The sequence below is a fragment of the Athene noctua genome, chromosome Z (assembly GCF_965140245.1).
Source record: "Athene noctua chromosome Z, bAthNoc1.hap1.1, whole genome shotgun sequence".
Lineage (NCBI taxonomy): Eukaryota > Metazoa > Chordata > Aves > Strigiformes > Strigidae > Athene > Athene noctua.
This window is the reverse complement of record NC_134077.1, coordinates 57,473,164-57,500,706: the sequence shown is the minus strand read 5'-3', so window position 1 is coordinate 57,500,706 and position 27,543 is coordinate 57,473,164. Positions and strand designations below refer to the sequence as shown.

General features: G+C 38.2%; 1 protein-coding gene across 8 annotated transcripts; it reads left to right on the top strand.

Annotated features, from left to right (window-relative positions):
* Positions 1 to 269: 269 nt before the first annotated feature.
* CEP78 (centrosomal protein 78) lies at positions 270 to 27,543 on the top strand. Of its 8 annotated transcripts, none has more exons than XM_074931239.1 (17): positions 270 to 375; positions 2,528 to 2,804; positions 3,012 to 3,187; positions 3,807 to 3,879; positions 4,349 to 4,452; positions 5,220 to 5,394; positions 7,202 to 7,315; positions 7,555 to 7,619; positions 11,814 to 11,931; positions 13,532 to 13,667; positions 14,619 to 14,664; positions 15,823 to 15,966; positions 21,711 to 21,788; positions 23,477 to 23,643; positions 25,124 to 25,277; positions 26,679 to 26,835; positions 26,975 to 27,543. In XM_074931239.1, the coding sequence occupies exons 2-17, from the start codon at positions 2,552 to 2,554 to the stop codon at positions 27,127 to 27,129; spliced, it is 2,115 nt and encodes a 704-aa protein (XP_074787340.1). In that variant the 5' UTR covers positions 270 to 375; positions 2,528 to 2,551; the 3' UTR covers positions 27,130 to 27,543. The 8 variants fall into 8 exon arrangements, with proteins under 8 accessions (XP_074787340.1, XP_074787342.1, XP_074787337.1 ...); XM_074931241.1 differs by having other exon boundaries at positions 26,762 to 26,835; positions 26,975 to 27,080; XM_074931236.1 differs by having other exon boundaries at positions 11,823 to 11,931; positions 26,679 to 27,543.

Sequence of the window (27,543 nt, the reverse complement as noted above, 5' to 3'; positions counted from 1 at the left end):
GTTACAGCAGCGAGGGAACGGCCGGGCCGCCGGCGGTTACAGCAGCGAGGGAACGGCCGGGCCGCCGGCGGTTACAGCAGCGAGGGAACGGCCCCGCCCCCGGCCTTGGGCGCGGCCATTTTGAACGTGCGCAGGCCGGAGCCTGGCGGGAGGCGGCCAATCCGGGGGGCAGCCTCGAGCGCCACGTGGCGGCGGGTGGCCGGCGGCCGTTGCGATCCCGGGGAAGCCGCCGCTGCGCGCGCGCGGCCGGGCGACCGCGGCGCGGCGGTTCCTGTCACGGCGGGCAGTGGCCGGCGCGCGCGGGAGGAGGTGCGGGGCTACCGCCGAGGCCGGCGGCGCCGTTCGCGGGGCGCCAGCGCCGGGGGGTCAATACAGGTAACTCCTGCGCCGTCGCGTCTGTGCTGCCGTGGGGGCGCGGGCAGGGCACTGGCGGCCCAGCGGGGGAGTCCGCAGGGGCTGGCTGAGGCCGCTCCCGGGACACGGCGATCGTCCGGGGCGGCGCAGGGTGGGGGGATGTGCCCGTGCGGGGTGCGACTCCCGCTCACTCTTTCGCATCCTTGTGGCAGACGGCGAACAGCGCCGTCTCCAGTTCTTCCTGGCTTAATGGTGTACTGTGCTAGGGAGGCGGAGCGCTGAAGGAGTGCCCTGAGTCGTTGGCGATACTGAGTGGGTGAAACATACAAAGCCTATTTTGTCTCAGTTATAACCAGCGTTATTTGCCTATGTTAGATGGATGCTCTATTATATACTTAAATACAGTGATCCGGCAGGTCAAATAAAATGTGTCTAGCTGCAGCAGACCGCCAGGCCATGCCTAATAAAGTGCATAAGCAGAGAACAGGGATGTAGTTCACCTTCCTGTGTGTGCCTTACATGTAGGGCATGGTCATCGTTTCTGTGGTCAGTGGTCTTGTATGGAGTCGCTTTGCTACCCTATAAATTTGCCTAGCTGTTTCTTGAATCACTATGAACTTAGATCTTCCTAAAAAGTCTGAGCATGGAACTAGGTTTCTCAGTTTGACTACATGCTTTTTTTTTTCTTTTTTTTTTTTTTTTTTAATTTATCACCATATGATGTCTTCTTGTTTCTGTATTGAAAGAGATAGTAAATAATTGTCCTCTGTGTACCTTCTCAGAGCCAGTCAAGGTATTCTAGGATTGTGTCAGATGCCCTAACTTGCATGCACAAGACTTCTGGTTTACAAAGTTGTTTCTCAACTGGAAGTTATTGTGGGTCTGATTAGCTTGGCCCTTTTCCTTTCTACCTTCAAGTGGGCTAAACTTAAGTGCTAGGGCCAGGATCTCCTTTCTTTACTTAAGTTAGAAGTGTTGTATTCAGGTGTTGCAGTGAAGGCCACCATGAAAGAATATTGCTTAAACTCTAGAGATAGAAGGCTAATATGTTGCACATTGATACATCACCGGAAGTCAGTGATGCTTTACAGTTGATGGTAACTTTCAGGAATTGAAATGTTTGATTGTAATTTAGTCTTTTCTGTTCCTGTGGCCACACTGTGGTCATTATCTAATGCTGTTAAATCAGAGCTGAAATAAAGGGGCGTAGAGGAACTGTTATTGGGGTTTCTATTCCTATGAATATTTCTACAGTTTCAGACATCCAAATACTAATAATGTGATTATTTATTTCTAAATTATATTCTTACAAATGGCTGTCCTTACATGCTTGTACATATCTAGTAATTCTTGTCCAATGTTGACATACAGTGTTTCAGAAGATCATCTGAAGCTTTCTAGTTTTTAAGAATATGAAAAAAATATTTGCAGTGTGGACAATGTTTGCTGTCCTATGTGGAATACTTAATAATATCTTGAGTAATAAAGAAATAAACAGATAAATGGTCTTCCAAATATACTGACAAATACTTCTATTGAATCACTTACTTACTAGCTGTGCCATAGCTATATTCAGAGATTCTGCTTGGGAGCTAGTACTGCTTTGCTACATGGATATTAATGTGTAACAAAAACCTATGCCTGGAAAACGCTTTCAAAAATTTACTGGTATAAGTATATAAGGCATGCAGTAGCAAAAGTATTTAGGAAAACACATTTTACTCTGTATTATCAGAATTTAGGCTTTTGATTGAAGTAGCAGAGAAGCTCACAACCAGTTACCTATGGAATAGTCATTTGATGCTGAGTCAGGGAGTGTCCAGGGCTTTCAGGAGTCTGCAGACCCGGACGCTACAAAATTAAATTTTAAGAGGAAGACAGGAACTTTGCAGCAGTTAGTGCTTGAGCATTAGGCCTTTTGCGTTTTAGGTATATCTGTTTGTATGGGAGAATAAAGAATGCTGTTTGGTTGTTTTTTCACCCTCTTAAGTCATTCCACAGATAGTGAGCATCACAAGATACCATTTTAGCTGCCACATCAAAGATGTGTAAATGCTATACAATACGCCAGAACATACTCATATTCTGGGTATGCATGTTGAATTGAGACTGTTGCAAAATCAATTATACATTGGAAACAGTTTGTATTTTTTCTTTTTCTCCCTTATTTTAGAGATACATTTTTTACATAAAAGAAATGATTGAGTCAGTCAAAATAAGAAGACAGTGCATGCTGGATTTCTACTCACATTATGAACATCTTTGTGCTCTGCAAGGCTCCGTCCCACTGAAAGCTGTGAAGGCTAACCTGAGCCAGCGTGCTCTTGATCTAATTGTAGATCACATCAAAGCTGCTGACTGGGCACCACTTCTGAATGCTATCAGGCATAATAGGACTCTAACTTCTATTGCAATAAGAAGTTTTCATCAACAAGGTCTTGGAGAATCAGGTTTGTTTGTGATGGCTATAAAAGTTAAAGGTGTTGATATATGCATGTTAGAACTTGTTGCATAAAACTTCTGTGTGATTTAATACATTCGTAATACCTAATGAATTCCACTTAAGAAACACAGCAAAAAAGCAAGGTGCGATTATGATTTCTTTTAAGTCAATAGGGACTGAATTTTACTGATGTGCAATTTTTGTTGTTTACCAGGTACTGAAAGATATAAAACTTACTTTAGGAGGAGAATTCCAGCAATTCGATCAAAAGACTTGACTGGCCAACTATGCAAAGCTGTCAAAGGCTGTCTCAGTATGTCAGATGTACTAAAAAATATAGAACTACAGGGTTTACTTCTGAGGGAGACAGATCTCATACTTTTAACGAAGGTGAGAATATATTAGTATATAAATAAATGGAAAGATGCTTAGATGTGGAGAAGTAGCAGCTAGATTTTATAAATATTTGTAGCAGATGAGGATGTTCCTCCTCTAAGATATCTTCGTGTTATCCATTGTAGGAATGATTTCTGCTGAGACATTTAGTATAACCTAGTCTTGCTGAACCTGTCAAAATCACATAACCTTCCCTTGCCCTGATTCATCAAGACGTATTAGAATGATCTTGGCAACATCCTTGCCATGTGTTTGGGACATAGAACTTATGCTTGTGACTGAAATTACTGTGCATGTACATGACAAAGTTGTGGGACGCCAAGGTGATAAAACCAGGTCTTCAAGATGTGTTACTGGAACACTCTCCAGTTTGCTCATAAGTGGGTTCTAGGAAAGGAGGTTGCAGCTTGTTGCCCATAGGCTATCCTCTGCAAGAGAAATGAACAACTTAAACTGAGCTTTTAAGATTCACTTGTTTTGACCTTCCTCTGAACCCCCTAGAGTTTCTTGTAGGGAGCACAAAGAGTTCTGAGCAGTTTCGGTGTCTTGGTCTTTTCTCTGTTTCTTTTTTTGCTTTTTAAGCCAGTTAACCAATATTGGTTTTACTCTGAAGGGCTTGGCCACAGCTTCGTCTCTGGAGAGTGTCTCTTTAGCCCACTGCCCAATTGGAGATGGAGGATTACAAAGTAAGTTCAGAATCAGAGAAGTGTAAATATGCTTCTCATTTTTTTTAGTCCTTCGGATAGTTAAGTAAGTTTTTCAGTATTTCCATTCCTCTTCTACATTTGTCTATGACGATTAAAGTGTGACAATCTTCACTTTATTCTGCATGGCTTAACACATTTAAAGACTTGAATTTCTTCACTTTATGCTAGTATGTAACTTTACGATGTTATAATGATGTTATACTTTCTTGATTTGTTCATGTTTACATAAGTAAACTAAATGAAGTATGTTCTAGCTTGTTCAGATAGTCTTTCCTTTTCCGCTAGAAATACATAATCTTAGAACATTTTAAATGTATTTAAAATACACTTTGTATTTCAACACTAGTTCTTTGTTAAGGCTTTTAGCTTTAACAGGTGATTCAGCTTCTCTTAATATGGCAGTGAAAAAGTGTGGTCTGATAAACATGTATGCTTTTGTTTTCTTCAGCAATCTGCCAGAGTGTAAAGAATTCAGCTACTATCAGATGTGTAAACTTCACAGGATGTAGCCTCACATGGCGAGGGGCAGAACACATATCAAATGTATTGAAGGTAATTTCATTACCTGTCTTAGAACCTAACGTTCACAAGAACTTAAATACATTTGATTTTTTTTTTTTTTTACTTTCAAGCTCTAAAGCCATCAAAGCACTTTGTGAGCAGCATATGTGAATACTGAAGTTAAGTGTATGAATAGTCTTTCTGAAATTTGTGACTCTGTCTGCCAAAATTAACTTAGGTTACTGGTGTGAAATTTAAATATGGTATTTCTTAGTAAACATCAGTTAAACAAATAAAAGTTCAGACTGATGTATTTTCTTTAAATGAGGATTAGGCTGTAAATGTCTGATACCTGTTTTGGGGAGCGCTTCCTGTTGCAAATTTTGAGAAGTGTCTGAATTATTCTTAAGCATTGAGTAAGAATGAGTTTACAGTTTAGAAGCTATGAATTAACTGATTAGTAAGATTGTGATTAGTACAGTATTCTAATTAATGCTAACATTGGTTTGCATGAAAGCATATAATTTCCTTGTGTATATTGCCCATTTAAGGTATGTTGGAAGTGTCTGTCAGCCAAAAGGTGGTGATAAGGTGTTTTACAGCCATATTTAATTAGTATAGCAAATTGGATGGTCAGAACAAACATGATTTAACTGTAACACTTAAAAATTACTTGTATTTCTTGAACTCAGAAATGGTATAACTGTGTTTCTTAGATCTAAACATCAATTAGAAAACAAAGATAACTTGTGATCTTCTAGTCAGTGATGACTTTGCCTTTGGTAACAGCCTCGGTAACAGCCTCTTTGTTTGCAAAGCACCAGGCAATGAAAAGACATGGTGAAGCTTGGGCTGAAAGCCTGCGTTATAGGAGGCCTGACCTTGACTATATGACTGGCTTAAGGCGGATAACTTTCAACTGCAACATGCTTGTTGGAGACAGAGGAGCAAGTGCCTTTGCAGACTGTCTAGGAGAGGACCTTTGGCTAAAAGGTATTGTGAAATATTCACTCTTAAGATACAGTAGTGGCAGGCAGAAAACTTAACATTAGCAAATGTAGCCAGAAGAGTAACTTGCTATTTAGCTGGGAACGATTAGTCTTTTTTCAACAGAAATTTCTCTTCCTCTTTTGAGCTGTCAGAGTATCCTAATACTACTGTGTCGTCTGGTATTGTCCTCTAGTATTTTGGAGAAGTAATTTGTTCTACAGTATATATGTACAAGATGACTAATGGTGATGGTGTAAGTCATAGCCTGCTGTACATGGTATCAAATACTTATCTGTTTAAATTGTTTTATAGTCTGAGCCAGGTGTACAGATAACATGCATACTGATGGAGGAGGATCAGATTAGAGAATACTTAAGCAAACTGAACATACAGAATTCCATGAGCCTTGATAGGGTACATCCACAAGTGCTGACGGAGCTGGCTGATGTTATTGTGAGGTCACTCTCAATAATCTTTGAAGGATCGTGGTCATTGGGAGGGGTGCCTGAGGACTGGAGGATAGTAGATGTCACTTCTATCTTCAGGAAGGCTGGGAAGAAGGACCCAGGGAACCGCAGGCCAGTCGGCCTTACTTTGATCTCTGGCAAGGTGGGGATATGCTGCCATCCAGAGGGACCTCAACAGGCTGGAAAAATGGGCTGATGGGAACCTGAAGAGGTTTAATAAAAGGAAGTGCAAAGTCCTACACCTGGGCAGGAGTAATCCCATGCACCAGAACATACTAGGGGATTTGTGTCTGAAAAGCAGCTTTGCAGAAAGGGCTCTGGAGGTCCTGGTGGACAACAAGTTGGTCATGAGCCAGCAAAGTGCCTTTGTGGCAAAGGAGCCTAATGGTATCCTGGGCTGCATTAGGCAGAGACTTGTGAGCAGGTTAAGGGTGGTGATTCTTCCTCTCTGCTTTGCACTGGTGAGGCCAGACCTGGGCTCCCCTGTACAGGAGAGAGGTAGAGCTTCTGGAGAGAGTCCAACAAAGGGCCATTAAGATGATGGAAGGACTGGAGCAACTTTCATTTCAGGAGAGGCTGGGGCAGCTGGGACTGTTTAGCCTGGAAAAGAGAAGGGTCAGGGCAGGTCTCATCAGGGTGTACAAATTTCTGAAGGCAGGCTGTAAAGAAGATGAAGCCAGGCACTTTCCACTGGTGCATGGTGACAGGGCAAGAGGCAGTGGGCACAGACTGAAACACTGGAGATTGCTGCTGAACGTCAGGAAACACTTTCTTACTGTAAGGATAACTGAACACTGGCACAGGTTGTCCACAGTGGTTGTGGAGTCTTCATCCTTAGAGGTCTTTAAGAGCTGTGTGGTCATGGTATGGGGCAACTGGCTTTAAGTGAGCCTGCCTGAGCAGGGGGGTTTTGCAAGATGACCTCCAGAGGTCCTTTCCAACCTCAGCCATTCTGTGATACTGTGCCTCCACAACATGAAATAAATGCCAGAGCAATGATAGTACTATTTCGTGGCAGCCACATAATTTATTGATGTGTGCAAGCATTGAACTTGTAGAAGTATTGACTCAGACTTTTTAGATGTAAGTTGTGTGTTTGTACCTATGATGTTACCTTTGGCAGTTGAATTAATTGGTGCCTGGGAATATTACATCTACTAGGAACTGTCAAGAACAGTGACTTAACTGTGATTTTTTTGTTCCTTCCTTTGCAGCTGTTTAGCAGTTATTTCTTAATGTTGGTCTATAATACTTTAGATTTAAATTTCTAGTTTTCTTCTCTGAAAGTAATCTTGTTTTTACACATGGCTGATTTATTTTTTTTACCTCGTTAAACATTTTAGCACTTGATTTACAGCAGTGTGGAATATCCAATGAAGGAGCAAGGTCATTATTAGATGCTCTTCAGACTAATACAACATTAGTGGTACTTGACATAAGAAAAAATCCATTAATTGGTATGTAACTGTATCTACCTTTGTCCTCTGTGGTTGGTTTTTGGTTTGCTTTTTTTTTTTTTCCCACTAAATCTGGGGGAAAAAATAAGGAAAAAATCTGCAACAGTATTTTGCTATACATTTTTAAAATGGCGGAAGGGAGGAGGGTGGAGTGTACTGCTTAGTCAGTGATCTGTTTGTTTGCTTAAATATTTGACTCGTATAGGAAATTCTTAATGAGATATCTTAATTTATTCTAGATCACCTTATGATGAAAAACATTATTGAAAGAGTTCTTAGGAATGGAAATAGTGCTAATTCAGAGGTATGTGTTAGGCATTTTTAAGTGAGTTTGGGGCTTTCTTTGTCACTGCCATTGCATTTTTTTTAAAGGACATCTTTGTTCAAAATGAATCTAAACCAGCTGTTCTAGTTATAAACAGAAGTCTGACTCTTAAGCAGTTAAAAAACCAAACAAAAAGCTACCATGAAGGGAAAAATTAAAAACACTAGCAACAACATGATATTGGCTATTTTGTATGATTTCTTATGTAACTTCAGATGTAACATGTAATAAAATCAAAATACCCATTTAATGACAGAAAATGGAAATGTGTCTGTATACTTGGGCATTATCATAGAATAGTAAGTAAATATTGCTACTGGACTGCTGGAAGGCTTTGTACTATGTGTTTGTCTTGTTAACATGGTCATAATGACTTTTCATTAAAAAGTAGAGGAAATAACTATTTAAAATTTGAAAGTTTATTTTGAAACTTATTTTTTGTCAATACCTTACATAGTTAAGATTTCTTTAAGTTACTCAAGACTGCCCTTTCCGATAGTGACCATTTAACAAACCAGAGTTTAGTTGAAATACAGTACCCCATGCCATCTTTAACAGTCCATAGTGAGTTTACAGTAATGTGCATAAATGGAGTATCTGGACCATTTATGATTAGATACACTGTTTTAATACTAAGTCTTTTGTTTATAACACAGAAATCAGATTCAGTTCCTGAAGTAGACAGCAAATGAAGGAGTGTACTCTTGTTCTGTTTTCAGAGCTGCAACAATTCCAGTTACTGTTCTGAACTTACTGCTCTTTTGGTTTTTAAAGGCTTAAAAAGTCAGAGCTGTGGATTTGTAGGGAGTACCTAATAAACTGGGAAGTTTGTGTGTAGAATTCCTTGAAGATTAATGCAGTTCCCCACTTCAGTGTCTTAAAGACTTTATTAGAAAAATTGAGATTGGTTGTGAAGGAGTACTCTTTCTCCTTGGCACATGCAATCAACACTTGGAAAATGTTTCAGGGATCACATGAAAATAGCATCTGCTTGGAGATGCTCAAGATAGTTGGAAAGTTGAACTGTGAGATGAAGCAGCTGCCTGGGGAATCTCCCATATACTAAGAGATCACTCAACTCAAGACATTTGTTCTGTATTCATCTGCAGTATCTTAAGTCTTATTGGTGATGCTAGTAATTCTTCATACCCCATTAACAATATTAACAAAAAAAGACTGACCACTGGCTTGCTAAGTAACTTTGCTTCTTCCAAAACCAAAACCACCCTAGACCCTTTATTTTGTAAGATGTATGAGTAGGCTGTTGTGAATAACATTTTCTGTTTATCATGATAACAGTGCAGACACTCAAAAAGGGATAATCGACCTGTTTAGCAAAATGAAAACATACATTACATGTTGAGGTTGATACTCTTTTGAAACTGAAACATTTACTACCCTAATCTAGGATTTACAGTTGGCTTTGAGCTCAGTTGCAGAAGCCTGGATATTATGAAGAGAAAAAGAGTTGAGTTTCTTTGAGGTAGTGTCCTGATGTGCTCTGTATTGAAAGTCAGCAATGTGGGGTTTTGTTTTGTTGTGTGTGGGTGTTGGTGTTGTGTTGTGTGCTGGGTTTTTTTTGGTTGTTTGTTTTTTTTTTTTAAGGGAGTCAAAACTCAGGGAATAAATTAATAAATCGTCAGAGGTGTTAATGAAGAAAAACAGTTGGCCACTAAGCTCTGTTATAGAAAGAACTGCAGTGTCTGTTTCTTCATTCTGTCAATAGTAAAAATTCAGCAGTAAGATTTAAAAAAATAATGTACAAGTAAAAACAATTTAAGAGTGTATTTGTGAGAGTCCTAATGACTTATTCTAAATTCTGGATGTAACTAACACTGGTTCTTTCTATTTTTAACATAATACAAAAACTGCAGTTATTTTCCAGATTTTTCATGGTATTTTTTTTAATATAGAGAATCCATTATAGACTAAGATTACAAATTTGAAATGATGTTTGTTTCTTGTAGCTTAAGCTTGCCAAACAAAATACAGTCAGTCAGCATCTACATTGCTTCCCTTGGTCTTCTGCCTCCAAACCTGTGAGGTTTTAAAAGGATGTGCTGGTCAATTTTTTGTAGTGGAGAAAACATGAGCATCTATCTTTAAAATGATTTAATTTAGCAAGGATTTTTTTTTTCTTTTAGTTGCTAGAGATCTGGATTTCACATTGATAGAAAATGAAGAATCAGTTGGACTAAGTTTAGCCTGTGTGTAGAGACTTCTTGAACACAAGGTGTAAGGTGTAATTTTCTGTGTGAAACTAATCTGTCACTCTTGCAGCAAGTAGCCTAACTCATACCATAACTCAAAGATAACGAATGAGTTGCATGGATGATCATATCTAGTGCTACCTCCAGTTTCATCTTTTTTATCCTGCCAAAGGCTGTCATAATTCTCATGACTAAAACTCAGTAAAGTGTCAAATTTGTTTATGTCTGAGAAGTTGCAGGGATGCATTCTGTACAGTCTCATCATGGCACCTGTTGTGTCAACTCCGTGGTTTTGCTTACACAATAGAGGTGCTGCCATGTTGCCTTACAAAGAGACATTTGGTGGGCTTTTGACTAGCCTGGAAATAATGAGCCAATCATAACAATGAAAGATCATGTCTGGGCTGCCACAAATAGCCTGTAATGCACTGTCACCACTTGCTTGCTGGATACCAGCCATGGCAGCCCTTCCAACCTATTCTGCATAAAATCTGGTTGTTTCTTTTTGCTTTTCAGTAGCATATATGTGCTTGCTTTGGGTTAGGTTTTCAAGTTTGCAAGAAGAGGTGCCTTCAAATTTGATGGGCAGCTAAACCAGAGGAAAGTTGTATTTTCCTAGCAGCGCTGTGTAGCTAGTATAGTGGATTGTAGTTGTAGATATGATTGGTTGTAATAGGTGGTAAAAGATTGCGTAGATTCTGAGAGAGACTGAATAACTTAAAGGAAAATCCACTGAAGTTGTCTATAAAACAGGTTGCTTTCATATTCTCAGCTCAAGGATTTAGTGATTTTTTCAACACTCTTATGTTTGCGGTCTTTATACTTAGATGTGGTAGAACAGCAGCAGGCACTTGGACAAGAGACAGGCCACTGGGCTAGATGAACTTGAGGTTTAATCAAGTATAGCTGCTTTTTCATGTGTGTAGTAAAACAAAATTAAGACACTCCTGCTCTTAGAAGTTTACAGATTAATTTTACTCTTTCTGTCTGTTTTTTGGTTCAGAATGAACACTTGTCTCAGGAGGTAGATTCAGCTGTAGACACAGCAAAACTTATAGAAGAATTGAGTCCAAAGCTTTTAAAAATAAAAAAAAAATTTCTTGTCAATGGTAAACTGGGACCAAACTTGGTTAGTTAGAAAATAGTCATGCCATTTAATCTCTCTTGTGCATTTGGTGGGAATAACTTTGGGGTTTAAGTCTGTCTGAGATAAGCTTTGTGTTAATATCAACTGCATTTCCTTTGGCCGCTTCAGTGCTAGGCTGTATACTAAATATAGCTTGATGCACGCTGAAAAATAAGTGACAGTGTAACTTAAGAATATTTGTTTAGAATAATAAAACTTTTATTGGGGAAAGGGGAGCCTTTAAGAATAGAGGTGTTGCTGTAAGGAAATAAAGTTTGAAGTACATCAATTGCCTTGATTATTGCTATGTCTTAATTTTAGTTTGGAGGCATTTACTGGGTAAGGTTGAATTTTCATTACAGGCCGTGAAAATTAAACTTGATATTTTAAAAAAACACTAAGTTTTTGGGTAACACAAAGTCATGTTGGGGAAGCTTTTTATTACTCCAGAGAACTTTAATCTGAGCCAGTCATGCCTAGTGAGCCAGCTTTCTGAGAATGAAATGCAAAAGCCAGAGATTCCTTTTTATAGGGTTGATGCCATTTTTACTATAAAAGGAGAAGTGTTTTGCTCAGGAGAAAGGGAAATAACGGATGAGGTATTATAGTGGTGTTCTGGAAACACTTTTTGGTAATGTAGCACTTGGATTCGCATGAAATCTGTGTTTGAATTGGGGTTTTGTGGGATTTTTGTTTTTCCTGAATTTTACAGTTTATTGTTAATTATTTTCTGTAACTAGCAGTGTTCTCCATATGTCTGACAAAACCCCCTCTAATCTTAAATGTGCACTTCTTTAAATATCAGTTACTAAAACAATTTGTCTTTCTTTAAAAAAGAATTTCCAGTATAAGTGGCTGACGTCTCCATCTTCCAAGGATGTTTTGAAAACTAGATCAAAGAAAAGAACTATTGTCCTAGGAAGCTGTCGAAAAGGGAAAGCTACTATTCGTATTGGTAATACTATCTTTATTTTCTCTGACTGTAGTAAATTTTATCTACAAAATAATCTTTTAATGTTGAGGAGCTTTAAATAAAAAGATTATGATGTGTCTAAATGTCAGTGTTTTGCAGAATACTCGTCTTCAAAAAAAAAAAAATCCATTTATTCTTAATTCAGTAATGTTTCTTTTACCATCAGTGGTTTCTGTAGGAAACTTGCTTTTGTAGCTGGAAAAATGGTAGGATATGCTGGAATGTGGAAGCACTGCATGTATTTATTCAAAATGCATCCTCTCCATAAGCTTTCACTTGCAGCAAGCTTGGTGGTAATAAGCTGCCTCCTTCTGATGTTGTAACCTTTCTGTAACACACTGTCATCTGGCAGAACAAACAAGCATGCATTTTTTACTCATGTACAAAAAGTTCTAAGATTTTTTTCTTTTAACTTCATATAAACCTTAAATACTAAAAATAGTATGTTTAAAATAATATATATATTGAATATTTATAATTAAGTACTGATAGCTGTGATATGCTAAATATTTTTCTACTAAGTCACTAAAAATTTCACTGTAATACATTTGGCTGTCTCTCTGCTCTAGTTAACTGGAAGCAGAGAGGTAAGTGTAAATTAAATTGAAGTCTTTGTACAAATAAACGGTGGTGATCAGTGTGTTGAAATAAGAAAATGCCTGACTTAATTATAGTTGTGGTGTGTTTTGTTTGTTTTTGGGGGGTTGTTTTTTTTTTTTTTATGAGAGGTCAAGGGAGCCAGGAGATAAAAACTGCGCTACCCTGTTTACTTGTTGAGAACAAACTGAAATTTGGAATCCCATTACCACAGTTATGCATTTCTATACCATTACAAAATTAGTTGCTTTACTGATCTCAGAGAAGCAATCACCTGAGGTCTCACTAGTTTAACTCTATGAAGTACGAGGTGGACAGTTTTCTGGGCTTGTTTCTGACTCACACAGAAACTGGTGGAGTGATCATCCACACTAGGTTTTTATTCTGAATCTATTTTGAGTTATAGTGTGTGATTTAAACAGCAACAAAAGACTGGACTAGTGAACGTGACTTTTCATTGTAATTCCTCTTAAGTGAAGGCAATGCTGGTGTTCTGTAGAAGTGCTCAACATGAGTACCAACTTTAGCTTTAAGCATTAGGTGTTACAAAACCAACGTTCTTCCCGAAACAGCCACTAGAGGGCAATGTGAAGCACACGTAGAACCTTACTGTCTACGTAGACTGTCAAAGCTCCCACTTGAGACAATGGAGTTGGGTATCTGAAATTAGTAGTATGAATAAACCACTTTAGCTACAAAACTTTGTTTCCTTTTTTGAATAACAGTGAGTCTGTCTACAGCAACCTAACACAGCAGTTAATTATACCAGTTTATAATTGCAATTAGATAAGTTGTCCACCCCTCTTTTTGAGAAGCAAAACAGAAGTTTTTGAACACTTTAGCAAAATCAGACTAAAAGGTAGATTTCCTACAGTCTCTTTTATTACATAGGAGATTTCACTTATGAACAGTAAGCTGTGAATTTATATGTAAATTGCTGGGTATAATGAATTATTTTTTCTGCTATTCTTCCTGTTCAATACAGGATTACCGCCTAAAAAGTCTGTAAGCTCTGAAAAAAAAAAAAAATCTGTGAAAGATAGTTACTCACCAAAACCACTACCTCCGGGCACGAAAGGCTTCATTCCTTGGCGGACTGCAGAACGTGCAAAGAGATGCAGGTGAGGTTTTCATAGTACAAGGGAAAACATTAAAGCATCAGACCTGTATGATAAATGTAGTAGAGAGAAGTGTTAGATTTTTAAAATATGTATTTCAAAGTTAAATTCAGAAATTCATATTGCATCCATAATTTGTTCTGTTTATATAAATTTGGAGGATGTTACATAAATTCTATTCCAGTAAATTTTAAAATACACAAAAAGATATGATTTGATGGTCATGGGAATATTCAGATGTAACAAAAAAACCTCCCACAACCAAACCCACATTGCTTGTTCTCTTGTTACTAATGATTTATCAGACTTATCGTAGCTGAAGATGCAATTTAGTTTTCTGAGCTTGTAGTGTAGTTGATTTGGCATCCAGTTCAAGGTGCCTAGGTATTTTTTTCCACATCTTCTTTCTGCTTTGTCTTCTCCAATGCCAGTATAATTATTGTGATCATCTAAGTCCCGTGAAGTAAAATTTAAAAAATAAAATAGCTTTTACACATAGAAGCCATAATATTTTTATTTTGCTTCCTTTTGAAACAGGTTTGGGTTTTTTTTAATGTGTTCCCTAGACCTTGGCTTCTCAAAATGGAGGCCATATGAATATTTAAACAAAAAATTACTGAATGCTCTATAACTGTTTTTATTAGAAGTGTTTTCAAAATGTTGAACACTAAATTCTTCTGTTAACTTTAGTTCATAATAATTAACTAAGCAAGATGCCTATTGAAGATATTAATGTTAGCATCCAGTAATGTTGCTCTAATTTATGATGAAGTAGGAATACTAAGAGAATAAAATGTAATGAGTGTTGAAGCAATACAGTGCAGCGTTTGATGCTGTTTTTACTCTTACTGCTTTACCTGTCCTAGAGTTCTGTGTTTGGAAATGGAAATGGCAATGGCAGCATTGTAAACTTACTTTCTCAGAAGTGTTTGTTTTATTTTTTTCTAACTTTAGAGGGGGGCCAGTGGATAGTACTGAAGAATTACCATTGAAGATTCAGGTACTCTCTCTCTTACATGATGGATTATTTAGTAGATGAATACCTGAAAAAAAGTGTTCTCAACAGAATCTTATTGTCTAAAAGTTAAGACTGGAACATACTTTTAAAGTTTCTGTCTCAAAGAACTGCAAAATAACAGTTTATGTCAGCAGTCGGTTGAAACTTCTTTAAATACTTAGTTTACTCCCACTTCTGAATCACTGTGGTTTGGTTTCTTAGCCTTTTAAGCAAGCTGTGTTTGGAGTACAGGCACAACCCCTCCAAAGGCAATAAGGAGAATTAACAGCATTTTCTCCGACAGGTTCTGCACACTACTTCCTCTCTCTTCCTTTTGCTTTTTGACTACATATTTATGTTTTCACCCATCTGTGAGCCACTGTAGTAAACATACCAGGAGGAGAAAAAATCCCCTCTTCCTTTCTTCTCCTCCACATCTCATTTCCATCTCCCCTCTCATTTCCATCTCCCCATGCCTCCCTACCCACCATAGAAAAGCTGAAGTGTGTTAGTGTGTACTAACGAATTAAATTGGCACACTTATCCCCTGCTCTGGCGTAGGCTTCCCGTGGGCTGCAGTCCTTTGGGAAAGCCTGCTCTGGCACAGCTGTCCACCAGTACGGCTCCTTCAGCCCTCCTTCTGCTCTCCTGTGGGGTCTTCCCTGGGCTGGAACGTGGGTATTGGCACCACCGCGGAGCTGCCGCTTCTCCTCTGAGCTTGGTGTTCCCCCTGTTCTTTCTCACGCTTGTTCCCTTCTCTTCTGCCTGTCTGGCATTTTTTGCCTTTTCTCACATAGGCTTTCCCGGAGGCGCTGCCCTCTCGGCTGCGGGACCCGGCCCTGCCCTGCGGTGGGTGGGTCGGAGCTGGCTGCAAACAGCTGTGTCTGGCACGGGGCAGCCCAGGCCGCTTCTCACACATGCTGCCCCTGCTACTAAATCCTTGCCACGTATGCCCAATGTACGCATACATAGTACTTCTTAAATATTGTTTAATGCAAATTTATTTCAAAATTGCATGGTTGAGTGACGTATATGGATTGGAAGGGACTCTGGGAAACAATTGCATTTAAATTAAGCTTTTGGTACTATTTAATGTTTGATTTTTTTTTTGCACAGTGTAATGCTGTGAGTGGGTGTGTTTTTCTTGTCTAATGTAATTAGACAGGTATTCCTGTGAAAGTGACAGTAGAAAGCACTTCTACATCTGAAACCGAAGACACAGAAGATTTAGATGATGTTATCCATCATCCTGATTTGGGAAAATCATTAGATAAGATTAGTGTAACAAAGTATCAACAGCTACAGGTAAGAAGCACGTTCTGTGTCTTAAACTCTGTAAAGGCAAATTTTATCAATTAAACCATGTTTTATTCAGAAAATTATGGTTAAGCTAATAACCAGTCATGGAGCAGGATTTCTTAATAACTTCTAATTATTCTGCATTATGTCACAGAGGCTTCTGTTTCAAAAGATGTATGTCAAATATGCACTGGATTTCCAGTCTCTGAATATTTCTAATGAAGACGTGTGCTAGAAACATATTGTCAAATCAAGGCCATAATAAGGAATAACTTCACTGAATACAGACAGCTGCAATATATTTAATTTCTCTGTTCCAGTCTGGAATCATGGTTCACAAATGTTTTGATCAGTGTTACTGCCTGTAGTGTTTTCTTCCAAGTATTTTCTTTATAATGTTATTTTATAATTGAACTTAGTAACAAACTTTTTTCATTTGCTTTTTATTATTCCTTCTACTTCTTTGACAGCTCTAAAAAGCCAGCAGTAGCAAGACTGACTATTGCTGCAAATGTCTTGACAGGGAATGTTCTTACAAGAGGAAGGGAAAACAAAGAGTGTTTTTCAGCGGCTCAGTAATGCTGCTGAGGTAATCTAGCACTACTAGAAAGTAACAGCCTCAGGCAGAATAACTGTCTTGTTTCTGAAGGTGAGGATTTTGTTTGGAGAGTCTGCACTGCGTCCAAATGAATACTGCTAAAAGTAAGACTTAAAGTCAGTCTGGTTTTGGTGGTGGTTATCACAAAGCACCACACTGGGTGAATGGACTATTCGTGTGTGTAAATATTAAGACCATATCTGTCTTTATGTAGGTGAAGTTGAAACTTAACTTGTTGCAGATCTGTATGTAATGGGAGAGTTAGGGTGCTTAGAGTTACTGTGGAAGGCAGAAGGGCCATACAAATACTGCATGAATAACTACCTCCCATTTTTTTCTGCTGATGTATACTTTAGGCCTACCCTTTTTCTCTCTAGAACATCTGTTCAGGAAGATTTTCAAGGTTTTCACATGTTGTTGGGACTTAGTTGTATAGGGTCTTTCTTCTTTGTAGGTGATTTTGTATTACAGTTTGTGTCCAATATGCTGACATTGTGCTGTGCAGTGGCTTCAACACTCATCAAGATCATTGTGTCTGGAATCATGAAATTCCATGTCATGTGTATATTGCACCAAAAACTTCTAGGCAGCAAGTACAGTGCTTTCCGGAAACACTTGACATATTAATACTCCGTGTTTGGAGAGGGAAGAATATTGCTTTCATGACACACTGCAGACACAGACAGTGTTTTGTACTGTGGTCATATTGACCTAGGTTGTCAGTGTAACCTGTAGTATTATATATAGAGCAACTGTAATGAAGGGATAATTTGTGATTAAATGAAGCTTCCTAGGAGGTAAAACTACAGATTTTAGGAACCTTAACCCTAAATTGTTTCTAAATTTCATGTGCTTGTAAAAGTCCAGATTTCCTTGATTTTCAGAATTTGAAAACCAAAATACTTATTTAGGCCATGGTTGCCTATCTGGCAGCACTGTTTAAGCAGCCTGGAACTGTTTCTGTGCCTCACCCATACCTTTTCTTACATTGATGCAAAGCACGATTTCACATTATGGCAGAACTGAACTAACAACTTGTCACCATTGAATTGTCTATTTCCCCTTTGTCCCTTAGTGCTTTTCCATTTCTTGCTTCGGTCTTTTTTATGTCTTTTTTTCATGTCTGTCTGATCATAAGGTAAGTTGATTCAACTTGCTGATGTGGAGTAAACTCGTGTGGTTCAAAAAGAAGTGCAAAGTCCTGCACCTGGGGAAGAGCAACCCCATGCACCAATATATGCTGAGGCCAGGCCATCTAGAAGGCAGCTTTGCACAAGAGGCCCTCGGGTCCTGGTGGACACTAAGACAAACACGATCCAGCAGCGTGCCCTTGTGGCAAAGAAGGTGAATGGCATCCTGGACTGCATTAGGAGAAATGTTACCAGCGGGCTGAGGGAGGTGATCTTTCCCCTGTATTCAGCACTGATGAGGACACAGCTAGAGTACCATGTCCAGTTGTGGCCTCCTCAGTGCGACAGAGACATGGACATACTGGAGAGAGTACAACAAAGAGCCATGACGGTGGTTAAGGGACTGGAGCATCTGTCCTCTGAGGAAAGGCTGAGAGAGCTGAGACTGTTCAGCCTGAAGAACAGAAGGCTCAGGGGGATCTTATTAATGTATATAATGCCTGAAGGGAGGTGCAAAGAAGATGGATCCAGGCTCCTTCTGGTGGTGCTCAGTGACAGGACAAGAGGTAACAGGCATAAGATGAAACACAGGAGGTTCCCTCTAAACATCAGGAAACACTTTTACTGTAAGGGTGACAGCACTGGCACAGGTTGACCAGGGAGGCTGTGGAGCCTACATCCTTGGAGATAGTAAAGAACCATCTAGGCATGGTCCTGGGCTGCTTCTTATAGGTGGTCCTGCTTGAGCAGGGGCTTGGGCAAGATTATCTCCAGAGGTCCCTTCCAACCTCAACCTTCTGTGATATTTTTCTAGGTGCTTTCAGCCATCTTGACTCACACTGGCTTATGTGATTGGGTGTGTTCCAGAATTTGAGCACAGTCAGTGGCAGAAGCCGATGGCTAATATTGTGAGAGGAGAAGTGGAGGACCCTTTTTATCTGTGTTAACTGTGCTTAGGTACTGTCATTAAACAGCTCTTACTGCAGAGTTGCTTGAGGGGAGAGCCAACTTGAAGAACTGATCTAGCTGAAAAGTAATCCAGTGTATTTGGCTGTAGCAGGCCTTGGCACAGCCTTTCTGTAAAGCGGGATAACCAGCTGTGCTGGAACAATGATGGGATTGCAGAGTGGGAATAAACAGTAAGAGATGGGTACTCCTTAAACTTGTCAGTGTGCCAAAAAAGCTCTCCAGACATTCCTCAGTGTGACTAAATGACTAGACTTTCACTTTAGTATGTAAGTCTTTGAGAACTTTTCTGCAGGGCTTTAAATGTACTACTTAGTGAAGCAGTATTAGTTGTGTTTTCATTTTTTAAAAAAAAATCCCTTGGCTACTGAAAAGTTTAATTTGCTTAAATGGAAAATAAGAACTGATAAATATCCTTTCTTTCCACTAGAGGGAATCTGGCATGTCAGAATTGCCTCTGATGAAGAATGTAGTTGAGGAAACCCTCAGATTTTGAAGTTTTAACTAAGGGTATAAATGGTGAACTTCCTTCCTTAATATAGTTAGGAGGGCAACTCTTTCTACATATTAACACTATGTGAATTACGAAGAAGTAGAGGTTGCACTATAACGCTTTTTAAAAAACAAGGACAACAATGTAATCAAGTAGAAAAACATGGCTAAAACATTTTGTTATATTTCTAGTTTTTAAACTTCATTTTTATACCTCTGTCTAGTGTTGATTAGTCATATTGCATAGTAATTCTGAGGGCTACAGATATATTTGCTATTCCACTACACTGCTAGAAGGCTCAGTCTTGTAGATTGGAGGTACATTAGCTCTTATGTGTTTTAATTGTTTTTTTTTTGCACAAAGACTAGAGGATTGTGTAAGCTAGTGAATTTCTCAAAAGCAAATCAAAGAATAAAATGTACATATACTTACAATTTAACAGTGACAGATATGTTTACACAGGTGCAAGGCATCTTCCTTTAAATGTATGCTTCTGATACTGCTTATGACATGTAGCTCCAGTGTTTGTCAATTTTTTTGTGAAGTCAGCCATTACCATCAAATTCCATGTACACCTACAGTGTGATAAATCAAGTTTAAACAAAACTAAAAACCTCCAAACTTCTACTTAAAAAAATCTTGATAATTTCACTATTTTCTCAGCCTTTGCCCTTTGAAAATATAAACTAGTAATCTGAAGAAAAAGGTCAGTGATGTCGCCTTTAGAATTGTCTAAAATCTGTCCACAACAAAAATCCTATAGAGCTAAGGTTTCTAAAGTAGAATTGTTTGACAAAGAGCTACACCCTAGAAACTTTAAAATATATATATATATACATACATTTGCACACACTATAAGTGAAACTGTAAGAATTCTTCAGTCTGTTGTGCCTGTGACTGATCTTCAAAGGTAGGTTACAGGATTCTGGCTTAAATGTCAAGCTGTGAATATAGAACATTATGGTTGCTACTTTCTGTGCTGTGCTTCTGTATAGAAGGATTTCTAGCTCCTGTTATTTCCACATGTTCTGAGGTCGATTGCAGTAAGATTGTGTTAGCTATTGAGGGTTCTCTATAGAGATTTCCCCCCAGCCCATGCCTGGAGGTGAGTTTGTTGCGTCATGACAGTTAGATACTGTAAAATCTCTTCCCAAATACTGTCTTTGAAATTTCATTTTCCTATACCTTCTAACCTCTCAGTATTTCTCTTCTGTTCAGATGATAAAGATAAGGCTAGCTTTCTAGTTCCAGGGTTAGCTTGGTTGATGCTACTTTAGGGCTTCATTGGACAGTAGTAACAGACCCATAATCTTCACTCTGAGTGGTTGTCACTGGAAGGGCTATATCTAGAATATTTTAGAACCTATCTTTGAATCAGATGCAAAAGTCCCTTGTATCCTACAAGACCTGTGAGGACCTCTTTGCATTTGTAGAAGGATTATTTCTGCTATGCATTCTGTTGTACCACCAGTCTTCTTAGTTCAGTACTACTCTCTTGAATAAACTTTTTGATACTAAACAAAGGATTTCAGTACTATTTGGATCTTTGCTCTTCTGTAGAACTGTTTGATAAGGTGTGTACAAGAAGCAGCATCCTATGTTACATATATGTGCCTCTATACAGGGTACAGAAAAATGTATAGAGAAATGAAGAAGCTTTTTATACTATTAATTGATATAGGTTACTCTCTGAAGAATAGAGCATCTTGATAATTTTAAATGTTTTCACCTTTGGAACCAGAAGACTGTGTTAAGAGATGCAAGAACAGAAAATACTAGTTGTTCTTCCACTTCACATGCTGTAAGTAAAGATGATAGTGCTCTGCTATGATTCAGGAAAACATGGTATTGCTATCAAATCCTGACTACTGTTCACTGAAACTGAGAGATTCATTACTTAAAACTAAAAGTTAAAATACAAGCATAGGCATCTCATGAATAAGACTAGAATATATTTGTTAAATGTTTGGTTTTGTTAATTCAACACTAAGCTGATTAACTCACTGAAGCAGCTTGGGTTTGTGAAAAACGTTTTCTGCTGAAGAGCAAAGTGAAACCAATTGAAAAGAGTACTATTCTTCAAGCTCATAATTTTGTATTCCTACTGCTGTAATAAGAAATTAAATCCTAGATGAAGAATGCGTTCTGAAAAAATCTATGTATGGCTACTAAGAATTTTTTTAGAGCCTGATTTGAATTTTTGATGAGGTAGATGTATTTAGATAAAGATGAGGTTTGAAGAGGTGAAAGGGAAGAAGAGGAAGTAGAGAACATATACTCCTGATGGTCATGTCATAGGCTTAAGAGACTTGTGCTATAATCTAGTGGTATCTGTTGTTATAATGCAAATCTGTTAAGTGAATCACACTTGTTTCCACTTTCCTGTGTTAATTTTTTGCATCCTAAAGTTACATATTGGTAGACCTCTGTCATGTATTGTTGTAGAAGATACACTATTGCATGGAATGCTGTGTGCTTGTTGTTAATGGGACATGTTGAGTTTTTGTATGTTGATCTGACATCTTGAGATAAATTTCATGATAGTTTATCTGTGTTATGATAGTTGGAGCTGGAAGAATGCATGGAAAAATTAAAGGAAGAACAAAGAGCCAGAGTAAAGGCTGAGAGACAGATAATGGAGGTACTGATACTTAACTGTTAGTCATCTTTACTTTTTAAGGAGGCACCAATCAAACTATCAATTTGCTTAATTAGGAGTAATTATCAATAACATCTTATGTGGTAGCTTCCAGAGTTTCAGTTCAAAGTCGTGTCGATCATTTACTAGCCTAAGGGCAGTGGTGAAATCTGTGTTTAGTAACATGTGTTTGTTCTGATTGTATTCCAGAGCCTTGAACTCTGGGTCAAGCTACTCTTTCAATGTGTTTCATTCATTTGGTCTATCACTTATGATCTGGGGCATCCTGATGTTTGTTTTTTCTTGAGAAAGTGATTAAATCTGTTTGCAAAATTGTTAGGGTAGTTCTTTGAGGTCTCCTACCTTCTTTATTATGACTTGCACTGAAAATCTGTTTTTTGCAAAAGTTGTTTAATTTAGCTTATTCTGTCCCTTTGATTTTGAAGTTTTGTTTCTGTAAGCAATAAAAATGTTGGATTGTTTTGCGCATAGCAGTCAGTTGTGAAGCACAATTTTGCATTATGCAAGAACTGAGCTAACAGCTTGTCACAGTTAAATTGTGACATCTATTTCCCCTCCATCCATTGTTGCTGACCTAAAAAGATCCTTTAATTTGGTTCTTAGATGTAATCTGGAGTGGAATAGAAGTGGTGGTACCCTTTGGTACCTGAACAACAAATGGTACCCCACAGTACGGGGAGCAGATATCCACAAATGATTCTGCACTCTACGAGGTTCATTGTAGTCCTCCGGTGTGGCCATCCTCATCGTCCTGTAATTTGAAGTGCACCAGTGGGCCCTGCTGGATATCTGTTTGAATGCTTGAATGCTCCTTAGGCTAAATATCCATTGCAACAAGTCTTCCTCTGTCATGCTAGACTGCTCGGACCTATCACCTTGTCTCAGGAGAAGGGATAAACTAAGTAGCAGTAATCTCTATAATTGTTTGCTTTTATGATAGTTTAACAGCTACAATGTTAAATCTATAATTTTTTGTCCTTCTCTCATAAAAGATGAAAGAAGGAAAGCCTGTGGTAGCAGTGATTGCATAGCTATAATCTTAAATGAGTGTCTGAGTTAATGTTTCCCTCAAACACAAACCCCTGTATATCTTGCAGTTGTCATTCAACTTACAGTTTGTTATTAATTTGATCAATGTTCAGTGTGGAGAAAAATGAGATTGTCTTAAACTTCCAGTTTTGGGATGCACTGTGCAGGGGAGAGGTGCAGCAGTATGCACTCCCTCTGATACAGAATGGTTAATATAAGAAGAGCATTGGCCTTCATTAAGGTTTTTCATGAGTAAAATAATTCTTTGTTGTTAATGTGTCATACAGTACAGACAAAATTACATGATACGAAAGAAATTTTTTTTGCTTGCACTTGCTCTGCACCATTCTTTACATACTGAAGACTGTACTGAGCCAGCAGTCTTGAATGCCTGCAGCAACTTCACTATGGTAGCACAGAATTGCAGCTGTGGATAAACAAACCTGCACAGAGCTCAATGTAACAGTGCCCTGAATCTTCTGGTACAGGAAGCTCTCTATCAGTTGTATCAGTTACGCTGGGTATTTCTGTTTGTGATACTTCTCCATAGGCTTGCAAAGGTGGGGTTGGGTATTTTGTTGGGTTTTTTTAACTGGCGATGATAGGAAGGACTTTTACCTTTTTATATTTTCTTCCCATAGCTGGAAATGGAAAATGCAAGATTAAGAAATCTAAATATCTCTCTATCTGAGGTTCTTCATGCACAGTCAGTAACCAACATGATTTTGGAAGATGAAGGAGTTCTAGGCAGCATTGAGAAATCTTTCCAAAAGTTTCATGCTTTTTTAGACCTCCTTAAAGACGCTGGGTAGGTTGTCACTTTACTGTGTTACTGTTTCTGCTGAGATCTCTTTCCACAAATATCTTCCCAATGAAGTATGCTGCCTTTGCCCCCCCTGATCTCTAGGACTATACATGCAAAGAGCAAAGGAAGAAAAATGGACTATGTAACTGTTGTTTAATCTTTTCTCAGTGGGAAAAATATAATCCAAGCAGAGTCCAGCTGAATTAATGTATTAGTCCTTGGGAAAGGCTTTCAAGAAACCAATTCTAAAAAAGAAGGCTTCTCTTAAAGCGTGTATCCAAGTCTTTATTGGATCCCCTGTGTTCCCATGATACAAAGGCTCAAAATGCAGTTGAACTGGCTTCAGAAAGTGTCCTGTTGCCTTTCACTAATTGAAGTACAGAAATCTAGATGGATTAATGTGGTCTCTGTACTTAAATTTTGGTTTATTTATTATTACTAGACATATTTTAGAGAGTAGTAATTGAACTTTTTAAGACTTTACCACTCTACCTGCAGTTTCTCAGAGGATGGTTCATCCTTGCCATTTGTCAAAGAATTTCAGTTTAAATCCTCAAAGCTGTTTTGTGAAGTTCATGTAGCCAGTCATGGCAATCCCATCCAGGAGAGTGAAGGAATGATATGAAGATATATTGCAGTCTAATCTGCATGTTCAGAAAAGACCACAAAAGATTTTATTTGCTCTCCCTGTCTCCTGCTACCGTCCACCATGTAATAATGTAACTTGATGTAAAGTTCACCCTGAGGCTGTGTTTTAATTTTGTGTCAATCAATTGGTAGAGTTGTCATTACTTTAAGAATTAATTTCAAACGAGGAGGAAGGGAATAATGCTTTTTCACTACATAAAAAAATTTGTTCAGATGGGCCCTATGCCTATTCATGATAACAGCGAGTTGCTCTGAAAGTTACAGAATACCAATCACAAAGACTGCTCTTCTCAATAAGCTTCTATAAATAATATGCTGTGCTATCAACCGATGGTTGCAACTTCCCACTTCTTACTGAGGCTTAAAACACTAAAGTGATAGGTTTGGCCAACTTGTAAGATGGCACATGAAACAACATGACTGTATTTGTGAAGCATGCAGTTGGGTTTGGCTGTTAGAGATTATGCTAGTTTGGGAGATGTGCACCAATCTTCTGCTTGAATGATAAAAGATAATCTTTGTTCTGCCTGACAGAGAATCTGCTTGCCAGCATCCTGCTCTGAGATCAGTGCTAACTGGGAGAACTTAATTCTTAGCCTCATAACACGGAGAGAAGACTGACAGTTTTGAACCTGTGGCTAATTTGTGGAAAGACAGGAAAATACTTTAGCTACTTCTTTTCATCTTTATTAAGATATTTTGGTCTTTTCAGAAAAGAATGGAAAAACTGTCTTCAAAGCTTCAAACAGATTCTGTTTCTTCTGGTTTTGAATGTTTAGGTCTTTCACAGGGTTAGAATTTTTTGTGTCATATTCTATTAAACTTTATTTTACAGACTTGGACAACTTGCTGTATTAGCAGGGATAGACCAGTCAGATTTTGGTCTTTTGGGGCATCCACAAATGAATTCTACTCTCAGTAAGCCTGCTAACATGGTAAAGGAGAAATCTTTTGAAGAAGAAAGACAAGAACATACCCAGAATAACAAAGTAAGTCTATAGAGGTAATGCTGGTGGTAATGTACTTGATGGTATTTAATGTACTTTTCAGCTATTCTCCTCCTCTGACTGAAAGTTATGATTACCAAATGATCCATTAAGTTCTTAGTGCAGTCTTTTGCTGCATCTGCATTTGTACAGATCATAGGAATTCAATGATTAAGCTTTTTAAGTGATTGCCATTGGAATAGAAACCATAGTATTTTGTAATGTACAATGAAATTGTTGGTGGTAATTATGTTGTTTCTTACTCTGAAATATGAAGTTCCAATAGAGTTTCTTTTAAGTAATTGCAGTGTATTTGTCTAGTCCTGTTAACTTCTACATGGGCTGTGACATGAATTTCAGGCAACTACAAATTTGCGGTATTACCAACCTAAGGTTTTAGTTTCTACTCTGAAGTCAATAAGTAGAACACCTTCTGGCTTTTTCAAGGGAGATACTACAGTTCCCTTAGGGGTAGAAAAATAAAGAAAGAAAAAGACCAGGCTTAAGTTTTTAAGGCAATTAAAAGTTAAGATACTGGCAGCCTACAACCTTGTCCAGGTTGGATAAAACTGTCACGCTATTTGTTCTGCATTCCAGTATGTGTTTTGTACCCAGTGTCTGCCCCATGAAATGCACTAGATTTCCCAGGAACACCATGAGCTTCTAAAACACGATGGTAAAACGTGTTGGGTTTTTTTAATGGTGTGGGAAGCGATTTGCAGTTTGAATCTGCTAAAATGATTCGGACTAATAGAGCAATTCTCATTATAGGTTCTTTGACATTTGTTACAGTTTGACTTTCCACAGTGTTTTGAGCTTCTGGATTCTTCTGCACTGTGGCATCAACTTGTTCATGCAGTTTGTTTGATTTATTTTATTTATTTTTTTTTTAAATTCAGATACATTTAGAAGCCTGAGTTTAAAGTGGATTTTAAGTATAAATGGCAAAGGATTACTACAAAAAGCTTCAGCTAACATGTACACTACTCTCGTATTTACCTCCTAGTATTGGTTAGTTCAGATTCTTGTAGCAGCTAGGTATTGTGGGATAGACAGTTGGAACATATTACTGTGAACTGTGAGCAAATGTAATGAATTGCAGGTATTTCAGAATGACAGACATGATTAGGCTTTGGCTGCTTCAGTGTAATTGACACATTTCTGCAGTATAAAGTTCAAGCCAGATGTGAAGCCGCAATAAATCTACTCTGTGTCATTATCACTCTAGCAATCTTCTGAAACTTGCTTGTTTTGCGAGGTAATAAAGGTTGTGTGATTGCTGTTATCGCTGAATCTTTTCTATATTATGCAAAACCACTATTTTGCTATGCAGATTTTACTATATGGCAGTTGAAATACTGGATTTTTTTTCTCTAGTGTCTTAATCAGAATTTAAAATTTCAGAACAGAGCTGGGGACATCCAAGTGTCTCTTCCTGGCACATTTCAATCCCAGATGGGTGTGAATAATTCCTTCTCTGCTCTTAGAGAAATACAAGAACTTCAGACTGCTGGGCAACAGTACCAGCCAGGCTCATGGAAGGAAAATGAAGCTCAAACAGGTAACCAAAATAAAGAAGAAAAGTCTCGAAATAGTACTCCAACATTCTGTGGGAGAAGAGTCAAACAAAATGAACAAGCAAAAGGACATTACTCAGCAAGGCAGTTGGTTACCAATCTTCATTCATTTTCTGATTCCAGTGTACCTATTGAAAGTAATGGTAACAGAATATGCAGTGGTGCTTCTGGTGAAAAAGACAAAATTTGTTCCTCAAAGAAATACATCCCTAGAGCAAATGAAATACCAATTCCAAATGATGGAGCAAGAGGAGATCAGAGTAGACTGCAGACAGTAAACCACTCTGGAACTGATACTGTAGGATCTGGCTCTGAAATACGAGAAAGTATCCAAAGTATTACCAGCATTTGAAATGGTTCAGAAATGTTTGGACTGTTCTTTACACTTGCAAAATTACCGAGGCATCCAATTTATTTTTTTTTAATAGTTTGTGAATTTTTTGTAAAGTAGAATTTGTAACTTTGACTGTGTAACCTTTTAAAATATTGGATGCTCTTTAGTATTCCTCTTTCATATTTGCACGACTTATCACTAGGTTTTTATTTTTGGAAATTTGATGCACTGGTAGAATAGTACCTTTCAGTTTGTACTACATGGAAAGGATTCCTGGCATATGGATTTTGTTGTGTATCACAGATCTTGTTATAGCGTGTGAACTGTTTTGAGCTAATAAACTTGAGTACAAATTCTT

Coding starts and splice junctions, on each gene's coding strand:
- CEP78 (XM_074931234.1), top strand. CDS start 2,552: ATGATTGAGTCAGTCAAAATAAGAAGACAGTGCATGCTGGATTTCTAC. Junction 2,805..3,011: donor ACAAGGTCTTGGAGAATCAG/GTTTGTTTGTGA, acceptor GTTGTTTACCAG/GTACTGAAAGATATAAAACT. Junction 25,278..26,678: donor AACATACCCAGAATAACAAA/GTAAGTCTATAG, acceptor TTAAAATTTCAG/AACAGAGCTGGGGACATCCA.